We start from the raw sequence: 24,749 nt of genomic DNA, 5'->3' as shown, positions 1-24,749 counted from the left end.
TAGAATCAGCGGATCCTGGCACAGCTAAGAAACAAACCTCTGAGAGGCGAATTGATGCATCTTGGGCCCGAGCCACCATTGTGTGTGTGTGTGTGAGAGAGAGAGAGAGAGAGAGAGAGAGAGAGAGAGAGAGAGAGAGAGAGAGAGAGAGAGAGAGAGAAAGAGAGAGATCAATAACTTTCTCTACCGGTTTCACCATTGTGATTTTAAAGAGTACATCTATACCGACCCCTGACTCAATATATATGTCCAGGAGAGGAGCAAATGGACGGACACAGAAGCTTGAAATCCAGGATGGAAATGATGGGAAGCACATACAGCTGGCCTAATTATCTGTGGTCTGGTCTGTATAAACTGTTTGATCCCATCTGCATCAACGCCGATACTTACATTCAGAAAAGGACCTCTTCCTCACCTCAATAAACATGAGTGAGACGTGATGTTTGTCTGCCTGGTAACGCGGACGGTCATTATGGCGTACGTTGACAAAGACCACCTCGAATAATGCCTACTCGGGTCAGGACTGAGATTTAAATGGCACACTTGAAAATGCAGTGTGTGACCATGCGTTGACAATACTTATATGAATTTGGTATTCAGCTTGGTGTTGTTTTATTCATAAAACTGAAGTTAATGATTCTGATTATAAAAGACAGGGGGGTCCGTGAATAATTTTGACATGGAGCTTATTCAGATCATACATGTATTTCATCATCTTATATTCCACTATTCACCAGGCCAAACATATGACTTAAGGAATTATATATGACCCAGCTTTGTTTCTGATAAGGGGCAGCAAAGGTTTGCATTACAAACTAACAATACTGATGAATGCGTTGTGTTTTACGCCGCCTTCAGCAATACTCTTGCAATAATATCACTCAGTCAAAATCGTACAATGACACTTTTGGTATCAATGACGTTTCTGGTAGAGATTTCTAATGATAATGGAACTGGTTCAGATCGCTTTTATTTTGTCAGCCCCCTAAGCCTGCGCTTTTGGTTTGTCCTCGTACAATCCCAAAAATGCCATGTTGACACTGATCCTCCGTGTTTCTCCTTCCTGAAGAGGACATTTGAATTTCAATAACACCAATAAACAACGCCAACTACATGCTTCAGTTTACAATATCATCCATACAGATAGTTTTTGCTCCACAGCTTTTAACAGAGAGTTCAGAAACTTGCGTGATCTAATGTTTAAGTCATGATGTGCGAAGGTAATGTTCCTTGCACTTGTGGGACCTGTCAGCATTAGCTGTCCAAAAAATACAACATGCATAAGTGGATCACAGCTATCATACTAAAACAGTGCAAAACATTGTGGCCAATTTCAATTGATTGAACGCATCTGTGTATAAAAGCAGTTCTGCAAACGAATAGATCAAGTTAGGCGTGCATACTGCGACTTCTTGTGGCTCGATGGTCAGCTCAGTGTAAGATAACTTGCAAATACTTTTCACTTCTCATGTATTGAATTTTCGAAATTCTTGGACTTCCACGCTTTTTGAACATTGGTCGTTGTCAACGGGAAGTTCAGATGTTAAGAGCGTCTTCAGTGCCAGAGACCCGCATGTGTCTGCCGGGTGTGTTTCTGCAAACGGTGTGAGACATCAGACTATGGCGACAAATTGTCACATGTAGAACCATTGCTAGCTTGTCCCGATAAAGCCTTGGTATATGTTGCCACTCAGACAACATTGACAGCCTTTGCCGGTTGAACGTTTTTGTGATTTGCAAGTGAATGCATGTAAGGACATAGAGGGGTGCCCCCTTCTTCGTGCTGTGGTTAAAATGTGGATGGATAGGGTGTTTCGAAGTGACATCTAAGTTAGTTTGCTGCACGGTATTCCGAATACTTTTTAAGAGTGTATTCAAACATGGTGCGACGTACATGCACATACGAGTTTCGTGACCATACGTGTATATCGATTTTGACGCATAATTCGAGGCGACTGAACATTAGCATATTGAACATATGGAACATATACGGATAAACATCAGCTAATATAGTTTTATCCATCAAATATTGTATGCACGCCCCTGTTCTTAACAGTAAGATCACATGTTTGCTTTCCTGCCACAGTATTAGTTTTATAGATGATTTTTGCTCCCCAACCCACCAGTCACTTATGCAGTATCTAACAAACAACTGGTTCTTGACAATGACGCGGTGATATTTACGCGCTGCTGTGAAGTAAAAAAGATCGTTGAGGAAATATATCGAACGTATTGTTGTGCAATGTGAGCTAAAGGAACAAATGTTAACAAACTTTGTATCTGGACCATCTGAGCTTGCATCTCGTTATCTGTGAAGTGAGACTGTGCGTTTGATCCTTCTTGAAAACTCACAACTTAAGTCACGTGAGTTGCTGTCTTCAGAAGATTGGTTTTTGTGTCAACCTATCGAACACTTTGAAAGATGGGATACTTGGCTTGATGAATCGGTTCTGTGCCGAGGCCCGTGGATGCCAAACTGATGCTTAACGACAGCCAAAGCGGCAAGCCATATCAAGTAGAAACTAGAAGTGAATTGCTGTGGGTTTGTGGTCTGTTGACTGTTAATGAAGTAAACACAGTGATACTTCGAAAACTCGACTTGCTGGTTGAATCAGTGGTTGGACTCTGACACTTGAGTAGTGACAATGTCCAAACAAACTGTCACACTTGGCTTGTTGCTCCGAGCGCTGGTCTGGCGGCGTCAAGGTGTACGTAGACCTGTTACTGTGCAAGGAGGAATATAGAAGCTCGGGATTCCATACACCGTATTTGCCTACTCGGGTAAAGTTGGTCACCAGGTAAGACTTTATATGATACATCTCACGTACCTTGTGGCATCTTGTTCTTTCGTTTAGGGGCTCGGTACAAGTCGCTGTTTTTTGTTCAAATCATCCGTTCCCGAAAATGCTGGATAAAATCATTTGTCCTCGGGTTTTAAAGAATAAATCGTTCCCTGGCATGGTCTTAAAGATAATGTTTAGTGGGTTCAAAACAAAATGTTTGGTTCCTACTTTCAGCGAAGAATACATCAATGTCTTGAAACGCCCCTTAAAACAATGTTCTGTCTCAAACAAATATGGTAGGTTCCTAGGAATTTGACCAAAGATGTCGAATATTTTCAGAGTTTACGAAATGTCAAGAATGAGTTTTCTTTGCTTGAACAGCAAAATTTGGGTCCTTGGCTTAATGATGGTTCTTCTCAGTATCTACCGACGCTTATTTCCTCGAAAAGTTTCATGCGTGTTGGATTTACTTTCTCGATTAGGATATAACCACTCTCGTTTGCATAGCCAAGTTGAGTAAATTTTTGAAGTTATTGTAATGACCTCTTTCTTGCAATAAACCCAGGCCTCAGTTTAAGAACATACATTGTCCCTCCGTTCACGCTTTATAACTTCTATTCAAAATGTGTCGTTTGGCGTATTAACATTGAGTTTTATCTCCCAAATATAAAAGCCAACCATCGGACTTTTATGATAAAGGTGAGCTGTAACGTCGCAACGTGTGTGTGTGTGTGTGTGTGTGTGTGTGTGTGTGTGTGTGTGTGTGCGTGTGTGTGTGTGTGCTTGTATTAGTCCGGACTAATGGCGATTTTATAGTGCTCCCCCACTGAGATACCATTCCGCAGTTCAACATGAATACCACTTTGACACAGTATACTGACACCCATTCGACAAGTGCTTGTTTTAGCCCCTTAATGCCGAGCGCCAGAGTTACAATAAGTACTCAAGGCGAATATTCAAGTACGAATAGTGTTCGCGAAAAGATAAGCATATCTTGCCCCACCAGTGGCACCCGTCAGAAACACACGCAAAGGCATGTCAAATGTTCACCCGATAAAGAACACGGGGACATATAGTCCAAGTCAAAATAGGGAATTGCATTGGGCATACATTCTTTAAAGGTTTACCGATAACTCCTTAAAAGCTGTAACCCAAATCAAAGAACTTGTGAGCAAGAATCACATGCCGCTCTTTGAAATCTTCGCAGAAATAGAATGATCGATTGTACCTCAAAAGTTATGAAATCTTGACAACAAAGTCTGGAGCTGTTGAAATATTACATAAGGAAAGAATGGAAATGTAATCCGTGTACGATGTTATAGTAGTCCCCTTATATTGCCCGAAGGGACCCATCCCTTAATTTTTTACATAATCTTCCTGAAGCACCACTGGTAAGAACACGCGCGAGGTGAGGAAAGTGAGGTAAACTGTGTGTGTGTGTCTGTCTGCCTGCCTGCGTGTACTAGTCAGGACTAATACCGGTTTTGTAGTGCTTGCCCATTGAGATACCACGCCTTACATTAACAGGAATATCCCCCCTCAGACACAGTGTACTGACCCCGAGCCGACCAGTCTCTGTTTTATCCCCTTAATGCCGAGCGCCAGACATGGAAACAACAACTACAATATTGAACCGTCTTTTAGAACGACGCGGCCGGGGATCGAACCACCGACTTTCCGCTCTCCGACGCTACATCCACAAGACCACAAGGGTGGTCAGCAGGATTAATAATGGCAGTCCCTCGTGAAGATTCAGGTTAGAATTGGTCTAAAGCAACCTCTGCTTGTCGTAACAGGCAATAATTATAGTAAACAGTAATCAGCAGTGTGAATAGAACTAAATTGTTATAGAGCTGTTCAGAACATATTGTTCTCACCCATTGTGTCCAGCATTGAAACAACTTGACGTCAGTCAGTAAAAGCCAGAAAACAATTCCCATAATCATAATAAGTCCACTGTACAATACCGACTTTATCATAAACATATGTTTATGAATAAATAGCAAATCAAACACTTTAATGATGGCCTCCCTGCTTCCTTACTTCTGATTCAGACATGCACACAACTATTTATATGGCGCTAAAATGTCAGCTCTTGTCAACATATTAAAGATCAAAGGCAGCCTTGAAGAAGTAATTCTCGGACTTAAAAGTACATAACTGTTATTCTGACCTGATGTGAAAGGGAATCTTGTTCCAGAGGTGGGGTCCACCTCTTTCAAAAGAGCGATCACCATACTTCTTGATAGGTTACTACAAATTTCCCTTCTGTGATAAAGTGCACGTTGTGTTGTCAGGTGAACACAGACAGGGAGTAATGACCCCAGAGTGATGACTTCCTCGGGTGCTTCCGCGAGTTCTTCAATTTAGAGCTATGCTTTAAAAATAAGACATTAATCTGGACAACGAGCCCATGATGAGATTATGTGATGTACTCTAGTGCATGTCTCCCACCTGCCTCACTCATCTTTACAGCACACTTGATACTCAAGTGTCACCTGTCTCAACTGTACAAGATATTAGGTGAGGTGAGGTGAAATTGGTTTAACGTCGCGTCCAAGACTATTGCACTTATATAGCGACGTGCATGCACGTGTATGTATGTGTGTGGCTGCTTGTACTAGACCGGACTGATGCCGATTTATAGTGCTAGCTCACTGAGATACCATGCCGCAGTTTAACATGAATACCCCACTCGGACACAGTATACTGACTCCGAGCCGACTAGTCCTTGTTTTAGCCCCTTAATGCCGAGCGCCAGACAGGGTAACAACAAGTACCATCTTTTAACGTCTTTTGGCGGACGCTCTACCACTCGACCACGGAGGCGGGACCAAGATATTAAGGACGGTGTAATAATATAGACAGAATGCAGTGTTGCGGATGCATGGCAATGCACACTGTCACACGTGAGAGAGAAGGGAACATGATCTTATTGATACAATACACTTTCAGTTTGTTTAAGTGTTGCTTTTCTTATCTGTAAATACTTTATTTATCTCCATGCCAACCATTTATTAAATTTTGATGCTGACTTGCGTACCAATAAAGTCATTACTTTAAGTCTATCAGACAAAAATAATCTCAGCCGTAGTCAGATTATGACAGTTGTGCATGTTGTCATGACGATCAAGGGACCAGGTTGACGAACATCAAAGGTTGACAAGAATGTTTACAAATAAGTTCAGCATTTGGCGGAAGGAATATCGAGAACAAAACTAATCATCGTAAAGTACTTTTTTAAATATCTAAACACGGACGTATCTCACACAAAGAAAGGAGGCTGCAGAAATCATGTTGAAATTCCAATCACAATTTGAATGTCCTTTTTGTTATGATGAGAAATGTGTGTTTGCTTGAGCACAAATAACGATAACAGTTATTGAGGAACTGAATGCTAGACCACACAATTATGTGTCGGAGATCAACGTTTGAAGTTAATCAAATGGGAATCCATACGATTTGACTTCCCGCCACAAACATTGACAAATGCAAACTAGTGCTCTTTGGAAAACCTACAAAGTAATTAATCAAATCGGATACATCTGAACCGTCACGAGATGGACACAGGAGAGGTCATCCATCTTACTTATGCGTGCCGTCATGTCGAGGAGAAATCGTAGATGACCAGTTGTCCAGCAACGTTCATGTCGAGTAGTTCACTATCAGGTTCAATCATGTGTCTGTCTGAGATGAAATGAAACCAAATAATTAGCTACAAACTACATAGTTCGGGACATACGTTAGAAATCGGATGATATTTAAGTTCGTTAAAGATCCCCTCTTGCTGCGTGAGGTATTCCTTGGGTACAGAAACGGCAAGCGACGACGTAGCTGTAGAGTGTGTTCAGCTTCTCTCTGAAATTAGCTTATGGTGATCTCTTATGCCTGACTTGAACCATTTTTTCGGGCGAAGTTAGACCCTTGCCAAGGATAGACGAACTCATTCCGTGTGATTCAAGGTAAGATGCTGGTTAAACTCGACACAGATGTAATCCGTTGTCCGTTAGGCTAAGTCACGTTCAGAGTTATCGCTGATCTGTTTTGCCAGGACAGGTTATGTGTCTTAATTTATCTTGGGACTATTTGTCCCCTGGAAGCTGCTACATGTATATATTATGAAATCCGTCAAAACCGGACTCTTTCTAATCCAGATGACTGTCAATAACGGACGACATTTGCTTCGATAAATCTTATATCTTTCAACTTAATCTTATTTTCTATTTCTTTATCAGCATAATCTCACTTATCCGGACTTTCATCTAATCCGGACTAAACTTTGTACCCCAGATATTCGTTTTGTAAAGATTTCAGGGCACGTTCAGATGTGGTTTTATGCATATTTGAGAACATTCAAAGATGGTATAGGATAAATGTTAAGATTTTTTTCACCCCACGATTCTACATAACAGTGACGTGCAGTGCTTCCATCTTAAACAAGTTGTCGATCTTTGCAATACGACTTTTTTGCAACACGCAGTTTTTATTTGTTGCCGGGTATGTTATTTCCAGTTCTACATTGCTGTGGAGGGGAAGAAGGAAACTTTTCAAAACCCCATTTACCAATAAAATTCAAGAATTGTCCATGGTAAGTGAGATAATGATTTGTATCCCTTGAACTGTTCACTTACGGAGCACCTGTGTTATCTTTCACCTGTATCACCGGGGTGCGGACGGATGAGAGGTGTAAGGGGCCGCAACTCGATTTGTAGCGTTTCTCCTTTGTCGTGCCAGAAACCGCTGGTTTTGGGTTCGAATCCCAAAGTCGTGCGGAGTAATTATAATCCTTGATTTCATCAACGTTAAAAAAACGTCTCTGATCTGCTTTACTGCGGTGATCTTCACACACTGTCTATTCTGTTACTTGGCATCAAGGCAATTATCTCCAGATAAATGTGAATAAAACAAAAGAACGTATTGTTGGTTTCAGAAGCAATAAAAGAGATAAAATGCAAAAAACGTGGAAATTGTTACTGAATACAAATACCTTGGGACAATCATGTACAATAAGCTTACGTTGACTGCCAACACGGATGATATTTTTAGAAAAATTAAGATCTTTTCATGTAAGCGAAAATAGTATATATTTATTCAACCGTTGTTTTGTTGAAAGTATTTCTGCTGTTTCCATTTAATGTTGAAAGGGCTCTCTTAATATCAAAAAGAAATCTTAACTCACCAAAACTGTTTTAATGACGAGTACAATTCCCGGGATTCCGTTTGATCATGTATCCTTCCTTTTTCACACTAGCGTTCTTAATCTTTCGAATAAAATTTTATATGAATTCGCAGTATATTTGTATTTTCTCGGACGGCGATATCTAATGCCACATCTGAGAACAAACGGATCCCCAAAATATTTAATCCCTACCATTATTCGGTTTTAATATGGTTGTTATTGCAATACGTTTTCCTTTAATATTTCATGTTTTATGGTTGTTATCATTGTTGTATTCCTGTGTATTATAGGTATCTCAAAGCGTGTTTTAGTATGTGTTTTTAAATACAATGCACATATCATTTACTTTTGCGATTCTACTTTGTCAGCACAATTTATGAGCCAAATTGAATCAAAACCTGCATTACAATGGACACCAAATTCGTCGTTGGACGAATCACTTAAAAGTCATAACCTTTTGTATCCATCCCTATGAAATGTTCTTCAAGTGAATATTCAATTCTGATCATCTGTGAATAGTTGTGCGTGTTCCGACGTCTCGTCGAAAAAACGATATATTCCTGATTAAAAAGTATTCCGGATCGCTAGCTTGCAAATCAGGATCCACACATAGAATAACGACTTTTATAATATGCTTAAATGTCTTAAAGACGGAGTTTTTTTAAGTTGAGAAAAGTGATATTTATTTATTGCAGTGGACATAACACTTGATATTTTACTGCTGTAAACATAACACTTTAACGGAACTATTGTCATACAAGAGTGACCTCCCCTCAAATTGTCTACCTTTATTGTACGTGTCTCGCCCGTACACAAACTGTTGGCTTTCTTCACGTTAGTTCCACATTGGCAAGGCAAAATAATGACATATGACAATTTATGGAGTTAATATCACTTCAGGGTGTTTGTTATTCTCTTGAAAATGTTTCGTTATACACTGTAAGTTTCTCCCTTAACTCGTCAACCGAGATTGTTCGTTTCGCAAAGCGCCATTTTTGTTACTTGACTAGCGTGTATTCTTTCGTTTCCAACAGCGGTTCGGAAGTTTTCAAGTTGAGTTTTTTGTTATAATTGATTTTGTATATTATCATAATTATGAATATATATGATACAGAATTTTTGTGCCCCTAAATAATGTTTGTATTTTTTTAAGATTTTGCAAACACGAAACTACTATTTTAGTCGCAAATACAAGGGGTGGTGAACCGTCCCTGTGTGTTAGGTAGGGAGAATTTATGTTTTAAGGTGTCACATTTGTAACGAAAAAATAAAATAAATCGAGTGTCGATGACACAACATGATATTTCACTCGACATATAAAATATCTTTTATGACCTTTGACTTGTTTGCATTAAATGTCACAGTATTCAATATTTACTGAATATTACATCTGTATTATTTTCAACTGCAATACCAATGTAACCGGCACACCTCATCTTTTATTTACAGTCCATGCAAACATTTGCTACAATGTCTGCTCATAGTTACAAGTCCCGACTAATGCCGGTTATATAGTGCTAGCCAACGTATACACCATGCCGCAGTTTAATATGGATACGCCATTCAGACACAGCATACTAACTCCGGGCCGACCAGTGCGTGTTTTATCCCCGTAATCCAACATCATTAACAACATATTAAATTAACATCACGGTATAAATGGAAACTATTCATATTCGTCAAAACAAAAGAAAAAGCGTGAAGTGATTATTTCCTCCCATTGGGTCAATAATGGGTGTAAAGTGCACGGTTGTCTAGGCAATCAATGCATTCCACGGTATCATTAAAACCTTTGTACCGCAAGGACTTGGGTTTGAGCTATTCATATCACAATAGTATGTGAAGGCAAAACGCAGGGAATTGTTAAGTATAAACAGCCTCCATGATGAATAGGGGCGGCTAAGTAGCCTATAGTGGTTAAAGCGTTCGCTCGTTACGCCGAAGACCCGGGTTCTATTCCCCACATGGGTACAATGTGTCCCCCGCCATGATATTCCTGGAATATTGCTAAAAGTGGCGTAAAGCTATACTCACTCTCTCACTCCATGATGAATAATATAGCACTGAATGTGTACCTGTGTTTGAGGTGGTACAGTGACTATCATCTCGTCTAGGAACCTAGCATTGCACAGTGGAGTCGTGGTGGATACAGGTAGGCGAGATGCCGGTCAGGTGCCCTTGAATTTCAAAATGGGCAAAATGGAGAGCTACCCCAGACTTGCTATATGTATAATTGTTTTGGTTATCCTTGTCCTCGTATAAGGGAGCAGTACAATAATTCCACGTTGCCTAACATTCTCACTTACTTTTTAATTTTTTTGTTTATTTGTTTATTTATTTTATTTATTTTATTGGTTTGTTTTTGTTTTTGTGCTTGGGAATGGGGGATGGGGTTTAAAATATAAGCAAGTTTCCATCCATCAAAATCAACTTCAGATGTTTATATTTTATTTTTCAAGGCAATAAATAACAACTCTAAAAGTCACATTTATATACAACTAAGAGCTTCATCGTTGTAGATATAAATATGAAATTTCACAAAGATCTTGCCAGTTCAAAATCCTTCTCTGTATACTTATCGATGTGCTTGTATTACATTTATGTAATGGTACTGATATATACTCTGGGGTAAAAGAAAGTATAATTATATACACCCATGTCGGATGATGGCTAAAATGAAACAAACAAGAAATGGTTATTGGACAGTGAAATATTTGATGCGGTATCAGTAATTGTGTTTTGGACCTTTAGTTCGTACCGTTTCTGCGACTGTTTTAGCCTTGTAACGTTTTGATAACGTTTGTTATTAATTTGGCCAAATCCAACTGAAGTGTTTACCTTCTTTTGCTCTAAAGTTTATGTGTAAATGTCATACGGGTTGTCCGCATTTTTCACAATTAAATAGTTTTGGGGCGGACTAGTATGTCGGAAATTTAGCGAAGCCTTTTTAACTGCTTGCATCAGGTTCCGGAAAGTTTATTACATATATTACACTTATTATATACGAAATCTCCAAGAAGCTTACATGTGCTTTTGGTAGCCAAGATATGCTTCTACTTGAATTCATATGCTCGGGACAGGTCTTTGGTGTATTTTTAATAGCTCGCATGTACATGTGCCTCCACTTCGAATAGCTTACGACCCGTGAAGATTCCGGAGTAGAATAGGGCTTCAGCAACCCAAATCTCATTAAAATCAGATCTTAGTTCTCGCTGCCGCTAAACAAAGATCTGAGGACATCCCACGTCAGACCGACATTTCGCAAACTCTGACCGACCAATGGAATTACTGACAAGAAGTCGACATTAGCCAATCAGAAGGCAGCTTTCTCGTGCTTTACGGCACTAATTCCAAATTGGCGACTACGCTTCGAAACATTTTTTGACAATTTCTCGCTTAAAAATTTCAAACCTGAACATAAGAACGTTCTTGAATGGCTAATATATGGTCTAGATTGTATAGATTTAGTCGTTAATCCCGTAACTATCGTTCGGAATACCCCGTTTTAACGTTTTCGAGGCTGCATGATTAGAAATCACATTCCGACTGTCACTTTCATGATCTGGTAAGCGACGCTCTGATTGGTCGGATGAAAGGTCGTTCTGACGTGATCCCTAATGGGATGTCCTCAGATCTTTGTTCAGCGGTAGCGAGAAATAAGATCTGTTTTTAGTGAGATTGTCAGCAACCCATACTTGCCGTAAAAGGCGACTATGCTTGTCGTAAAAGGCGACGTACGAGTCATCGATCCCAATTGCGTGGATCGATGCTCATTATATTAATCACTGGATTGTCTGGTCCAGACTCAATTATTTACAGACCGCCGTCATATAGCTGGAATATTGCTGAGTGCGGCGTTAAACAACAAACCAACCAACCAACCATCAAATAGCTTACATGAAGCTCAGGACATTGCTGACTACCTGTTGGGGCTGCAGTGCATCAGGGGTGCAACGGTCGGTGGAACTAGCGGTGCATCGTAATCATTCATGTCAAACTGTTCACGCATCATAAGATAAAATCCAATATCATTAGATAATATTGATGCTGCGCTGCACAGTCAATAGTATCAAGAGACTTGAATGTTATAAGACACCTTTCTATGGGTTTCATAAAATATACACCAACACGCTATGTGGTGTTCGTAACACAATGGCAAACCTTGTTGTTACACCAGATACAATTAACAAAATACGACACAAATAGTTCGCTGGACATCTTGGATGCTATGAATAATAATGTGTTTTGAGTAAAATGACAGCACCTTCTTTCAGAGAAAAAAGATGTTGTAAGACTTGAAGCGCTGATTGAAACAAAATATTTCCCTAAACAAATCACAGTCTGCCTTTAATTTTAGTAAGATGTTGTTGTTTACCACTCCACACAAAGCACCGAGTCCCCTCTCTCACGACAGTGTGACAGTGCTGGATGACCACTCAGCCTTGTCATCTATTTCTGTTGAGGAATTCTAAAAAGCATCCCTAGTATTGTGAATGCATTCGGTAGAAAACTGCTGTGATTTGTTTGGAACCCTTGAATGCTTGATATCTCCATTGATTTTAGAGGACAGTCTTATATTGTCCGTACGACTGATTAAAAGCAAACTAATCTCTTCATCTGAAATTGCCATGTTGCTGTATCCAATAATCAATCTACTTACATAATGGACTAATTTAGCCAATGTACGGATTAGGTCCAACTGAATGTAGCTATTTTCGTGCTAAATAACAAGTTCAATAATAAGAACAGCTCAGGGAAGTGAAACTGACATCTTGTTCTGTCATTTCAGGCTGCATGATGTATTTCCGACTGAAGCCGAATGAGACCCTCTCCGACCTGAGCCAAAGGTGGAACATGGACACGCTGTATCGTCCCCTCACGGGGGAGATGGTCTCCCTCATTGTTATTCTCTCCGTCTTCACCATTGTTGGCTCCGTCGGCAACGGCCTCGTTATATTCGTGTTTCAGAAAATCCGTGAAAAGACCACGGCTCACGTGTTCATCATTACGCTTGCTGTTATTGACCTGTTCGCATGCATGGTAATAATCCCATTTACGATTGTCGTGGAATACCTTCGTTACGACATCCGGTACGACTTCCTGTGCAAACTGTACCAGTTCTTGATCACGTCGGAGATCCCACTTTCGGCATTCATAATGGTGGCAATAGCGTTCGACCGTTACTTCTGCATCTGTCATCCGCTGAAGACGATTCTTACTCCAAAGAGAACCAAAATTGTAATCGGCTGTTTGACCTTGTTTGCCTGTACGCTTGGGATTGTTACAGCTTTAGCGTTCGGCGTCTATCAACGCATCGTGATACCAGACTACAGTTCCCCAGACTTGGATGAGAACTCAACCATACCATCCATAACGGAACCCAGAATATTCAGCATGCGACCAATGGCTGACGAGTCCCCGAAAGAAAATGACATCAACAAGCTTCTGATGAGTCGAGTGTTTCAATACATGTCTGTGCACAATATAACCCGGAGGGCTGTGATAAGGGAAAGTGGCTTCCGAGGACCGTACACGACCATGAACATGTATATCGGCATTTGTCAGCCAACGCAGGAAATCCTCAGTTTTGGTTTTGTGAACATCTACCAAAAGGTGTACTCCTCTTTGTACCTCTTCTGCTTGGTTATCGTCGGCGTCCTGTACGGCATGATCTACAAGTTCATCACGTCACGTCGGTCGAGGAAGTTGCAGCAGAAGTTGACAATGTGCACGTACATCAACGGAGAGAATGGATACGAAGCTACGCGCCTTACTCTTCTAAATGGGCACGATGAGGAAAAACAAAATGGGGACAACGAACAGATGACAAAGGATCGTGGTCGAAACGCTTCCGGGAACAGGAATTCGGGGAGGCATTATGAAGCAGAAAGGTTACGTGAGGAAACAAGAGCGGCGAATATCAAAACAGCTTTAATGTTGTTTGCAGTAACAGTCGTGTTTATCGTTGCTTTCCTGCCAGCCTGGTTGATGACGTACCGTATTGTTCCTACCGTCATCGTTGTTTTTTATTCTTATTTTGTGTACAACGTTGCCAATCCTTTCATTTATGCCTTCATGAATCACATTTTCAAAGATAACATTCATAAAATATTTAGTTGTTAACATTCATCTCCAAGCAATAAACCAGCAGCGAAGTTGGTGTCCTTGACCTTTCTGTGCGTGGTGATCTTAACCTACATGTGCGTGGTGACCAAGGATCCAAGCTTACAGAACACACTGACAACACTCAGCATCTTTCTGTGTGAATGAGAGAACAATGAAACAAGATCTTCAAGATTTAGTGGGACACTGACAATGAAACACATTTTACAGCCTTGCATTCAAACCCTTGGTTTAATTGTTACGGAGTGTCAACCATGTGGCTACCGTCATCCTACCCTCAATGTCGAAGGTCGTGTTTACTAGAATCGGATCACTAGTGATAGTGTATGAAACTGGTAACTTGATATCATAGTGTGATTATGGAATTTGTCGATTGTAAATACCCAAAGAGTGGGAGAACGTGTGCGCAAAGCATTTGATTTGTCAGTGGTAATTGAAACTGTATTGACTTGTGAATTGAAATTAACTTGTGGCGGAAATAGCTATGTGAATTGAATAATGGACAATGGATTGCATCAAATATCTACTTCGCAGTGAGGATGTGAATTATTGTTTAGAGCCTGGTAGGACATGAACTATATTCAAAGAATTGAATTGAAACAAATGAATACATGTCCTGGCGAATACAGGTGTGACATATGAATGTTCAAAAAAAACATCGGCATCTCGAAGAGAAGATAACAAATTTAATGAGCGTTTAAGATATTCGCAGCCTCGTATGTGGAAATGACGAGCAAGGCTTTTCTCTACACAGCTCCAAAGGAGTTGACAAATGTTTTGATTTGCACAGGACAGATAAACCTGTTTTGTCATCAAGAATGGTCATACAAGTACACTAACGAATGCAACAACGGGTCAAACAGATCGAGAACAGATGTGCGATTATATGTTTAGACAATTGTATACCCTTTATTCCAAGCTGGTCATCCATCCCACCGGAACTACTTTACAGCAGACATCATCTGGCATGATATTCAAGAGCCGATTCTGTTTTGTAAATTGCACAGTGACACTGGCTTATGTTACAAAGCTGATCTAACATTGTGCTGAAGAGCTTTAGATTTGATGAAACGGTATCTGAGCGCTCCGCCTTGGCCTATTACAACTGTACGCATGTATTCAACCACATTCAGCATCGCCGAGATGACCATGGTCGATCAAAGGTTAATTTTACTTAATCCACGTGGTTGTCATTACCTGTAAAACTCATTCCCTTCTCTATGCGGCAGCTGTGACGTCCCCCAGAGGGGCTGTGCTATAGGATGACGTTTTTCTCCAAAGACGATGGATGCGAGGATTTTGCGGGTAAACAGGATGCTGTAAAATTTGACGGTGTATTATATGTCAATGCATGCATTAGATGAATATTAACTTGGTGGAGAAGAGTGTTTCAGTGCATGCATTGATGATTATTACCTTGACGGTGCAATCTATGACAATGCATGTATGATGAATACTTCCTTGTCGCAGCAGTGTGTTGAATGACGACCTACAGAAATATCTCTGTGTTCATCACAGTTTAAACGCTGACAGCCTGGTTCACGTGCCGATCACATATTGACCTTACTGATGCAATACTCCCACTTGCCGCACCAGATTCACCACGTCTCCAGTTCACATGTCTCAAACAAAACTTTTTTTTCATATACAGCTATACACTAATTAGATGTTCATTTATAGGCAAAAGTGATACATGCATCATCATAAGACGTTATATCACCTGAATTGTTTGGTATTTGGTGGATGGTTGTTTGAACATCGTTTTGTGCTGTGTGACTTACTTCAAATGCATATAGTATGTTCTAGTCTTAGACAGACTCAATTGTCATAAAGTGAAGCGTATCATATATTTTATATTAGTATACGTTTTCGTACCCCATTACTATGTCACCAGTTCTATGAGCTTAACATTAGTGGGGATTGAAGTGTGCTCTATGTCCTTACAGTTGACTTATGCAGTACACTTTGAACCCATGTGTGTATCCCCTGGCATCATTTGTGTAAATAGGAATGTGTAACGCCTGTACCGTGATAGTATTGTCGTATATATCAGAAAGTATTCCTGTAAATATATTACCTTTGAAGTCCTATTGCCTTTTAATTACTGACAAATATACGTGCATATGACGTGTTAAAACAGCTGTTAATGTTCCATAGACGTTTGATCATAACTCATTATATAACTGAATGTGTCATCATAAATACTTTTTTATGTTAAAATACATGTGTTACCTAGTATCTATCAACAGGTAATGGGATAATATCATTTTATTTTTTTCAGTTTGTGTTCGTTAAAACATCAATTCATTTGAGAAACAACATTATGTTTACCCAAATTCAACAAAGTCTACATGTACACTGCTGATCAAAGAAAGTATACGCTCATGTATTGCTTTTCTGGTTCTTGGAATTGTTTTGTTCATTTGCACAGTGTGATTCACGTGACGTACAAAATAGGAGATGCGTTTAATTTTAAAAGTGTAAATACTAGTACATTTACCGATAAATATTCGTGGTTTTCAGTTGGAAGGTTTTCATTCGTGTAGTCACGTTTTAAAGAATATCTGGTGAATGTCACGTACCATTGTATTTCAGTTTGTGTTCTGTAGATTTGATGGTGGTATCTCAACATACGAAACATTCAAAATGCAAACTTGTACCATATGTATGTTGTTGATTTGTTCGTATATCATGTTTTGAAATTGATAACCAGTTTGCCTGATGTGACGCGAAATGACAGTCATGTATTCAGACTGACCCCTACTTGAAGTACATGACTGGACTTTTGTGGCTATACATACTGGACGGGCTATGTCAGTATTGTTGTTGTATATAGCTGTACATAATCCATGTTTGGGGCAGGTAAGCAATATAGCATGGCCCTTATTTGGAATGGTGTATGATGACACCTCTGTGTATTAAACAATGTATCCTGGTGTTAAATACGTTTTTGTTGGTTATCACCATATTTGATGAAATGTGGTTTAACGTTTAGATTGCACTTATATAGCGACGTGCATGCATGTATGTGTGTGTGTGTGTGTGTGTGTGTGTGTGTGTGTGTGTGTGTGGCTGCTCGTACTAGTCCGGATTGATGCGATTTATAGTGCCAGCCGATACCATGCCGCAGTTTAACATGAATACCCCACTCAGACACAGTATACGGACTCCAAGCCGACCAGTCCTTGTTTTAGCCCCTTAAAGCCGAGCGCCAGACAGGGTAACAACAAGTACCATCTTTTAACGTCTTTAGGTATTACGGGCTAGGGTGTAGTATAATGATGTTTTAAATTTGATCTGTTTTGTTTTATCCTAAACTGTGATATTTGCCCTATCATTTTGACAGATATTTAGTAATGATAAACTTGTTCTCATCGCGATTCGGATGAAATATTGCCGATTTCAACAAACTCACTCGTTAATATTTTCAATTTCTATATTTTCAAACTGATTTAAAACAGGAAATATTTAAGGTGGCCTGAAGTAAGAATAGGCGATCTCGTAGATAATATACAGACACGTTATTCTAACTGAATTTGGTGTCAGTTAAAATACTGTTCACTGCTTTTCAGTAATTCTGTCTTCAGTTGTCTCTCTCATCATTTGATAATGTGTGTTTATTGTTTTGATGCCTACCAAATTAGGACAGATGTAGAATAGTGAATGAATGAGTTGGTATTGTTCCAATGGAACGCCGCTGTTCCAATATTCCAGCAGGTGGAACACCAGAAATGGGTTTCACAAATTGTACCTATGTGGGGAATCAAACCCGGGTCTTCGGCGTAACAAACAAACGCGTAAACCACTAGGATACCACCCCCACGTATAGTAGAATATGCCAGTAGCTGTTAATGGTCATACGAGGGACCGGAGGAAGATATCGATTGTATCATTGAGTGTCGCCCCTATCATACTCATGATCGCTATCGCTGTAACACATTGCAAAATGAGAGTTGTGAGTGTTTGAACAGAATTGTAATTATATCCCGGCGTGTCAGATAATGTTGAAGGACTGCATCGCAGAGTGACGCAGTCGTAGCAACTTGACACCTTGTTTAAATCAATGGGTTCGAGTTTGGTACTAAACAAGCAGGGATCATCATCGGGGCGAATGTGGGGTTCGAACCTGATTGGATCATGACACCTATGTAGTCATTGTGAATCGTTGAAAGGGGTTTACTCCGCGTTGACGGCCTCGTTACTCGTATTGCGTATCTATTCTGGGAATCGAACGTTTCCACTTGCGGGAATAGAAAAAATGCCCTTCATGAACAAAAATATAAAATTTTAATGAAAGTCTGGCCCGGCGAAAAACACCCATCGGTACACCTGGATGTCCCTTTCTCTTGTTGACAACGGCATGGAAGTGGCTACATATATCGAGTTCTCCAGTGCTTTTAGACTCGCAAACGCCTTTCAAGAGGGTGACTTCTTCATTTTTCAAGTACATTCGAATTGTCAATCGGTCATGTTTAATATATGTGTCAGAGAGTTATTGACCATCCAATACAAGGATAACAACGTACTGTATTAAGCTATAGCTAGATTCCCTACCAAACGTCGAGCAGAACTTCGGGTGAAGATATTCTATTCAGCAGTTTGACGTTCTACAGAAATAAAGGTTTCTAAAGCGATCACACCTACACAATCACACCGCGAAGATGAGGCAGAAGTATAAATAGTTGTAGAAGTAGTTGTAGATACTAAGGTTACGTTTGCCACAGACCATATATTGTCACCCAAAGATGAAGTAAAGATTTAGTATGATTAATCCCCTCTCGAAATTGATTTCCTTGGGATTAATGTCTACCTAGACAGTGTTCCTACGATTGTCTGCCTCAGCACAACACGATATGAATAGTCATAGATGCTAATGATATTAAGCGTCAGCTCAAGAGATTAACCATTCTCGATTATCCGACGAAACATTGGGCGTAAAAGGCAAAATAGCGGTCAAAATGACATGAACGAATCACTGAAATCAGTGATGACACTGGGTGTTCGCGAAAAGGTTTACTTCGATTGTTGTATATTAAAATATGATGTAGTTTGCTTATAATAAAATCTTCTCAATGTTAACGATTCCAATAACTGTGCCGATAAAAAGATTTTATGTTACCGTCGCCGCAATGTTGCATGGTCTACAAAGATATTGAAAGTTGTGCAATGAGGGAGCACGAAAGTACAGTGCTGGAGAGACACTGAAACTAACAATATAGCGCTAATACGTCACGCCGTATTTCTCATGATCGGGAGAAACATGTGCTGCATTTTCAGCTTAATGAGTGAGTGAGTGAATATGATTTAACGCCGCTTTCCAGCAATATCACGGCGGGGGACACCAGAAATGGGCTTCACACATTGTACCATTGTCGGGAATCGAACCCGGGTCTTCGGCATGACGAGCGAACGCTTTAACCACTAGGCTACCCGACCGCCTATTTTCAGCTTAGAGTTATGATATAGCGGCGATAAACTGTAAACAAAAAGCAGCGCGCGGTTTCGATCGTAAAAGGACAAGGGAGTTGTGAAAAGGCCCGCGTGTGGGTCGCAGATCTGTTTAATTGAAACGATAAGGAAAACATTTAGAAATTGTTTGGAAAGTTTTCAGATGTATCCGTATCGAGGAGAGCAAGAGTTTGTTCATTTCAACACTTGGATGTTTAGACAACACTAAATTTTCAGATAAGGCTAAAAAGTATTGAAAAGGTTGATTTTGGTGTTTTCAGAAAGAATTGTTTAAATATATTGACCCGAGAAAATGTTATTGGGGGATGTAGATAACAACGGAACAAGCATAAAGCATCTTGGTAACTGAAGCATCTCGAGTCACAAAGTTATGTTTTCTCTTGAAGTTGGATTTATCGGCCTTTCTCACCCATTTAATTACACACAGAACGTCAACGCCAGGGAAAGACCAGACTCTATCATCCCTCGAAACAGATTTCATAGGAAGCAAAAGGCGGTGAAAACTACACGAAGGAAAAAACGAAAAAGGTGATCACACAAGCCATTGAAATGTTTCTGATCATACCAGAAGTTCCAAACTTGCACCTGTTAGAAAGACAAACATGCTTGTTGTCAAACATTTGAAAATGTTTCATAAATTTCATACACCAATATTTCACTGTTGTCTTTACCAACATGTATAATTTAAGTGGGGCAAAACGTCCCTTATCCTACCTGCTCCTTCAGAGCAGTCAAGTGGTTTTCTGATGTCCATTCGTTGATGAACTAAGGAATATTATATATAAAATTCAACTTTTTACATTATTTCTGCAACGTTTATGTACAGTTAATAGTTCCTTTATCGAGTGATATAAGATATAAAAGTGCAGAAACGAAAATTTCAAGCTGTCGTCACTGATACTGCAATTTTTTAATGCCATTTACATTCTCCTGAGAAAAAGATAAACGCTTTGGTGCTAGCGAAATCAGGAATTAATTAGCATGTGTTTCGCGTTACTTGTGCGTAACAGACGTAATTCAAAGTAAACACATTGTTTTAGTTTTAACAAAATCGGTTAACGCACTATCGTGTTGCTTAATCATGGCTGGATTGTCTGGTCAGGATTTGATTGTCCACAAGCAACCGTTGTATGACTGGAGTGCAGTTGTTCAGCAACACTTGTATTTTTATGCATATTGCGGCGGGTGCTACCGGTGGAACGGAACATGATTATCCTCTTCACGAACACCTTGTGTCATTTCTGATTTCCAGTGATACATTCATATAGTTTACACTACATTTTGCCGTTTGTGATCAATGGAATCTGTTTCAGTAGATAATCGATTAATCTTATATAACAGTATTATGCTCTGGCGTTGACGTTTTTTTAAAATTATATTAAGTGGGATGGAGGTTTGCATCACCGGTAATCGACTGAAACAATATTTGTTTACCTTGAAATATTTGAAACCTTAATTTATAAGTACCTTACTCGTATTCATATTTGAATACATCACGTAACAGTTATAACATTTTATTATATACTCGTCATGTAACAGTTCCAATATTATATTGAAATACATCACAAAACAGTCAACTACTACTTAACATATACTTCACGTGACATGGTGTCATGGTAGTATTAATTATAATATTACTGTGTAAATACACTGCGTAATGTAGTATATTCGTCACGTGGTAGTTGCGTTATTACTGTGTGAATACATCATGTAACAGTCATAATAGTATATCATATATCGTCAAGTTGGAGTTAAACACATCGCGCAACAGTCATAATGTTAGATTATATATTCGTTACGAAATAGTCATAATATTACTGTTTAAATACATCACGCAACACTCATAATATAACATTATATTACATCAGATGTTAATCATCTTCTGCAACACCGAGATCACTATATGTACAGAAATTTGAGTACTCTACTGACTCACATTTCCCAGGACAGTGACCTATGACGGTATGTTATATTTTCACTCGTTTATTACCAGGGCATAAGGTAGTCTCAGAAAATATATAATTTTGAAAGGAACAAGCAACTACATTTTAATTTTTGAAAAGGATCCAAAGCGATGTGAGAGATTCAGACAAGAACATATGAACCTTGCCATAATCTACATTTGTTTTAGTAAGAGCTGGGCGAAAGAAAAAATATATGGTTCAGGGATCGTGAGACAGACTTGGGCATTAGGTTTCAAACTGACTTAAGAAAAGTCGTAATTATTGTTCATCTGAGCCATTTTTAAACATCTTCTCGTCGTCCCTGCTCTAACAGTACAACAGGGAGCCCAACAAGCGTCTTATTGCCATCAACAGTCTCAACTAAGATTGTAGTAAAAGGTTAAAGAGATTTTCATGGCTTTTGCCTTTTGGCTGTTTATTAAATGAATTGGATACCGCCCCACAGTAGGGTTGCACCTTGCGACAAGTAACGTATCTTGTTGATGGGCAATGACACAATCTGTACTATACTGAACCGCAAAAGAAACGTCACCCCAAGTAACATTGCATGAAAAATTGTCATTTAAATATCTGGGTAATTTTCGTCAAAGTTTCTAAAATTTAACATTACCTTGTCCGGGAAAATGAAATTTGATGATAAAAAACAAAGCAGATGACGATAAAACCGATCGCCCAAACGCATCACGGCAACGGTCATGGTAACCCGATTCACGTGAGTTCCGTGCAAATTGAAATGCACATGCGTTCCCCCATTTCGTGCCCTATAAAAATCCATCCAGATCGGATAACATTCATTCGTAATTGAATTGCTACCACATGCCAAGATTGACAAGAAATCAGCGACACCAAGCCCTTGGACGATTGCAAGCTGGGCAAACCGCCCGGCAAACCGCCCGGCAAGTCGCCAATGCATTTTAAGTCCATGTCAGGACCATATACAGGCTACAGCAACGTTACCAGATCACCAACACTACAGATGACCGACCACGTAGTAGAAGACCAAGGGTCACCACCCGACGTCAGATTGTGCTGCAACATCTTCAAGATCGCTTTGTTACTGCTGCTGAAACTGCTCGACAGACCATGGTGACACACCAGCGACACATTAGTGCGGACACAGAGCGTCGACGATTGACGAGCAGACAACTCCACTGTCACAGGCCACACCGAGGACCCATTCTGACACTACGTCATCGCCGGGGCCGTCTTCAGTGGGCAAAACAGCACCAGCATTGGCGCCACCAGCAGTGGAGAGAGTCCTCATCTCAGACAAGAGCCGTTACTGTATCTCAACAGCAGATGAAAGAGAGAGACAGAGAGAGAGAGTCTGGCGACGCCGTGGGGAACGTTATTCGGATGCTTGTGAAGTTGAGAGAGACTCGTGGGGTGGAATTGGTCTTGAACATAGGGTCGGCCCCGTGGTCTTCCAGAACATAGGTCCAGGGAGAGGCAATGGTGTCACAGCAGCTCGGTACATTGATCAAGTCTTGAGACCATACGCCATACCTCATTGGCACGTCGCCGCAACCACGAGTTTCAGAATGATAACGCCTGTGCCCACACTGTGAGGGCAACAAGAGACTTCGTCAAGCAGAATGGCATCATAACCATGCAGTGGACTACCCTCAGTCCCGATTTAAATCCCATTGATCACCTGTGGGACGAGATTCAAAGGCGGCTGAATGACGTCCGACCAACTGCAGCTGAACTGCGTCAGGCGTTCCTCAGAGTGTAGGCTCAAGTGCCTATGGTCTTAATCAACCGCCTCATCCATTCCATGTATCGACATTGCACGGCAGTCATCAATGAACATGGAGGACACACGAGAAACTGACTTGTGATGCCATTTTCTCAGAGACTAGTGTTGTGTATCACTTTAAGAACATTTGACACTTTTATTTCAACCTTGATGATCAGTTTTGCCGAGTTTCATCTTTTTAATATGTCTCAAAGTATGTTTACAGTGTTTGGACAAGTAAGGTTTCTCATATATCTATCCATGGTGGCGTTTCTTTTGCGGTTCAGTATATCATGAGACTACGGAGAGGCGTACTAAAATAACAGAAGACGGGCACGAGTGGAATTCGTCTAATCTTTTTTAGACGACCAACTAGGCGACATTAGATCAACAAGTGTAATAGTACCAGAGCATCCCACAATGTATAATGGGTTCCTGGAGTATTGGACTAACTTCAATGAAATACACTGAATTCCTCCCTACGCGACGCAACGTGTCATGTTATCCAGCAAGTAATACTTAACAACTTCGAGATCAAAAACGGACTTAAACTAATGTTTAGCGAATCCTTTGAACGACAACATATGTTCATTTGGTTAAAAGGTCCTTTGTAGATGAAAGATGACACATTTCTGTAATGTATTAATTGGTGCTTTTGGTCGGTATCATGGCGATGTCGGGCATCGATTCCCATATTACTAAATTGAATCAGACTTCTCCCTCTCACCACGAACAACAACAACAACAACAAAAAGAAATTATCCGTTCTTAAAATAAAAGTATTCAGGCTTATAGTTTTAATGTAAAAAATATCTGGGTTGAAGACTGAGTTACTGAGTGGGTGAGTGAGTGAGTGTGTTGGGTTAGAAGGTGAGCGAGGTGGTGACAAAGAGTGGATGGATGGTTGAGTGTTTGAGAAAGTGAGAGTGAAATGAGTGAGATGTACGTTATATATGATTTATTGTCAATATCGAGATAGACAAGTTAGGATTAACAGAAGACTGTGATATTAATGAATGTTAGGTTACCAATTTAATCATCAGAAAGTGTAGCACGGCCACGCCTTTAAATGTCATATGGTTGCATTTTTTTCTGATTGCGTCGCTAAACAACAAACAAACAAAAATCAATTTCACGTGGTGTCCCAAATGTAAGTTGTAAAGTTCATTTATACTGTATACTGCTATTTATAAACAGCTAAAGCTACGACAACCTGACACAATAGAGCTAGTCCCAGTTCACAAATATTCATTTAAGCTTAGGTCATGAGTTTTGCTATTTTTCTTCCGCTATGTCAACCGACTCCTTCACGGCGCTACAGGCTGACAAATCCGCCTGCTGACCTGGAAGCTGACTGTAAGCTTCGGTCACCAGGGACAAAGATGCTATACTCCTATTCCGATTATGGATTAACGTGTTGAGTGATTTCCAACAAACTATTTTTTTGTCATTGAAATGTCACCAGCGATCCGCAGGAAATAGAAGACGCAGGG

General features: G+C 40.0%; 1 protein-coding gene across 1 annotated transcript in view; it reads left to right on the top strand.

Annotated features, from left to right (window-relative positions):
* LOC124117174 (C3a anaphylatoxin chemotactic receptor-like) overlaps nucleotides 1-14,986 on the top strand; it is a 78,407-nt gene extending 63,421 nt beyond the window's left edge. The window contains exon 2 of the mRNA XM_046478928.2: nucleotides 12,752-14,986. Coding sequence (XP_046334884.1) covers nucleotides 12,752-14,085 — 1,334 coding nt within the window. The 3' untranslated portion in view covers nucleotides 14,086-14,986. The remainder of the gene's footprint in view (nucleotides 1-12,751) is intronic.
* The last annotated feature ends 9,763 nt before the right edge of the window (nucleotides 14,987-24,749 follow it).

This window comes from Haliotis rufescens, unplaced genomic scaffold (assembly GCF_023055435.1).
Source record: "Haliotis rufescens isolate VD_foot unplaced genomic scaffold, xgHalRufe1.0.p SCAF_13, whole genome shotgun sequence".
Classification (NCBI taxonomy): domain Eukaryota; kingdom Metazoa; phylum Mollusca; class Gastropoda; order Lepetellida; family Haliotidae; genus Haliotis; species Haliotis rufescens.
Note: the sequence above shows the minus strand (reverse complement) of the source record. Positions and strands in the feature narration are given on the sequence as shown.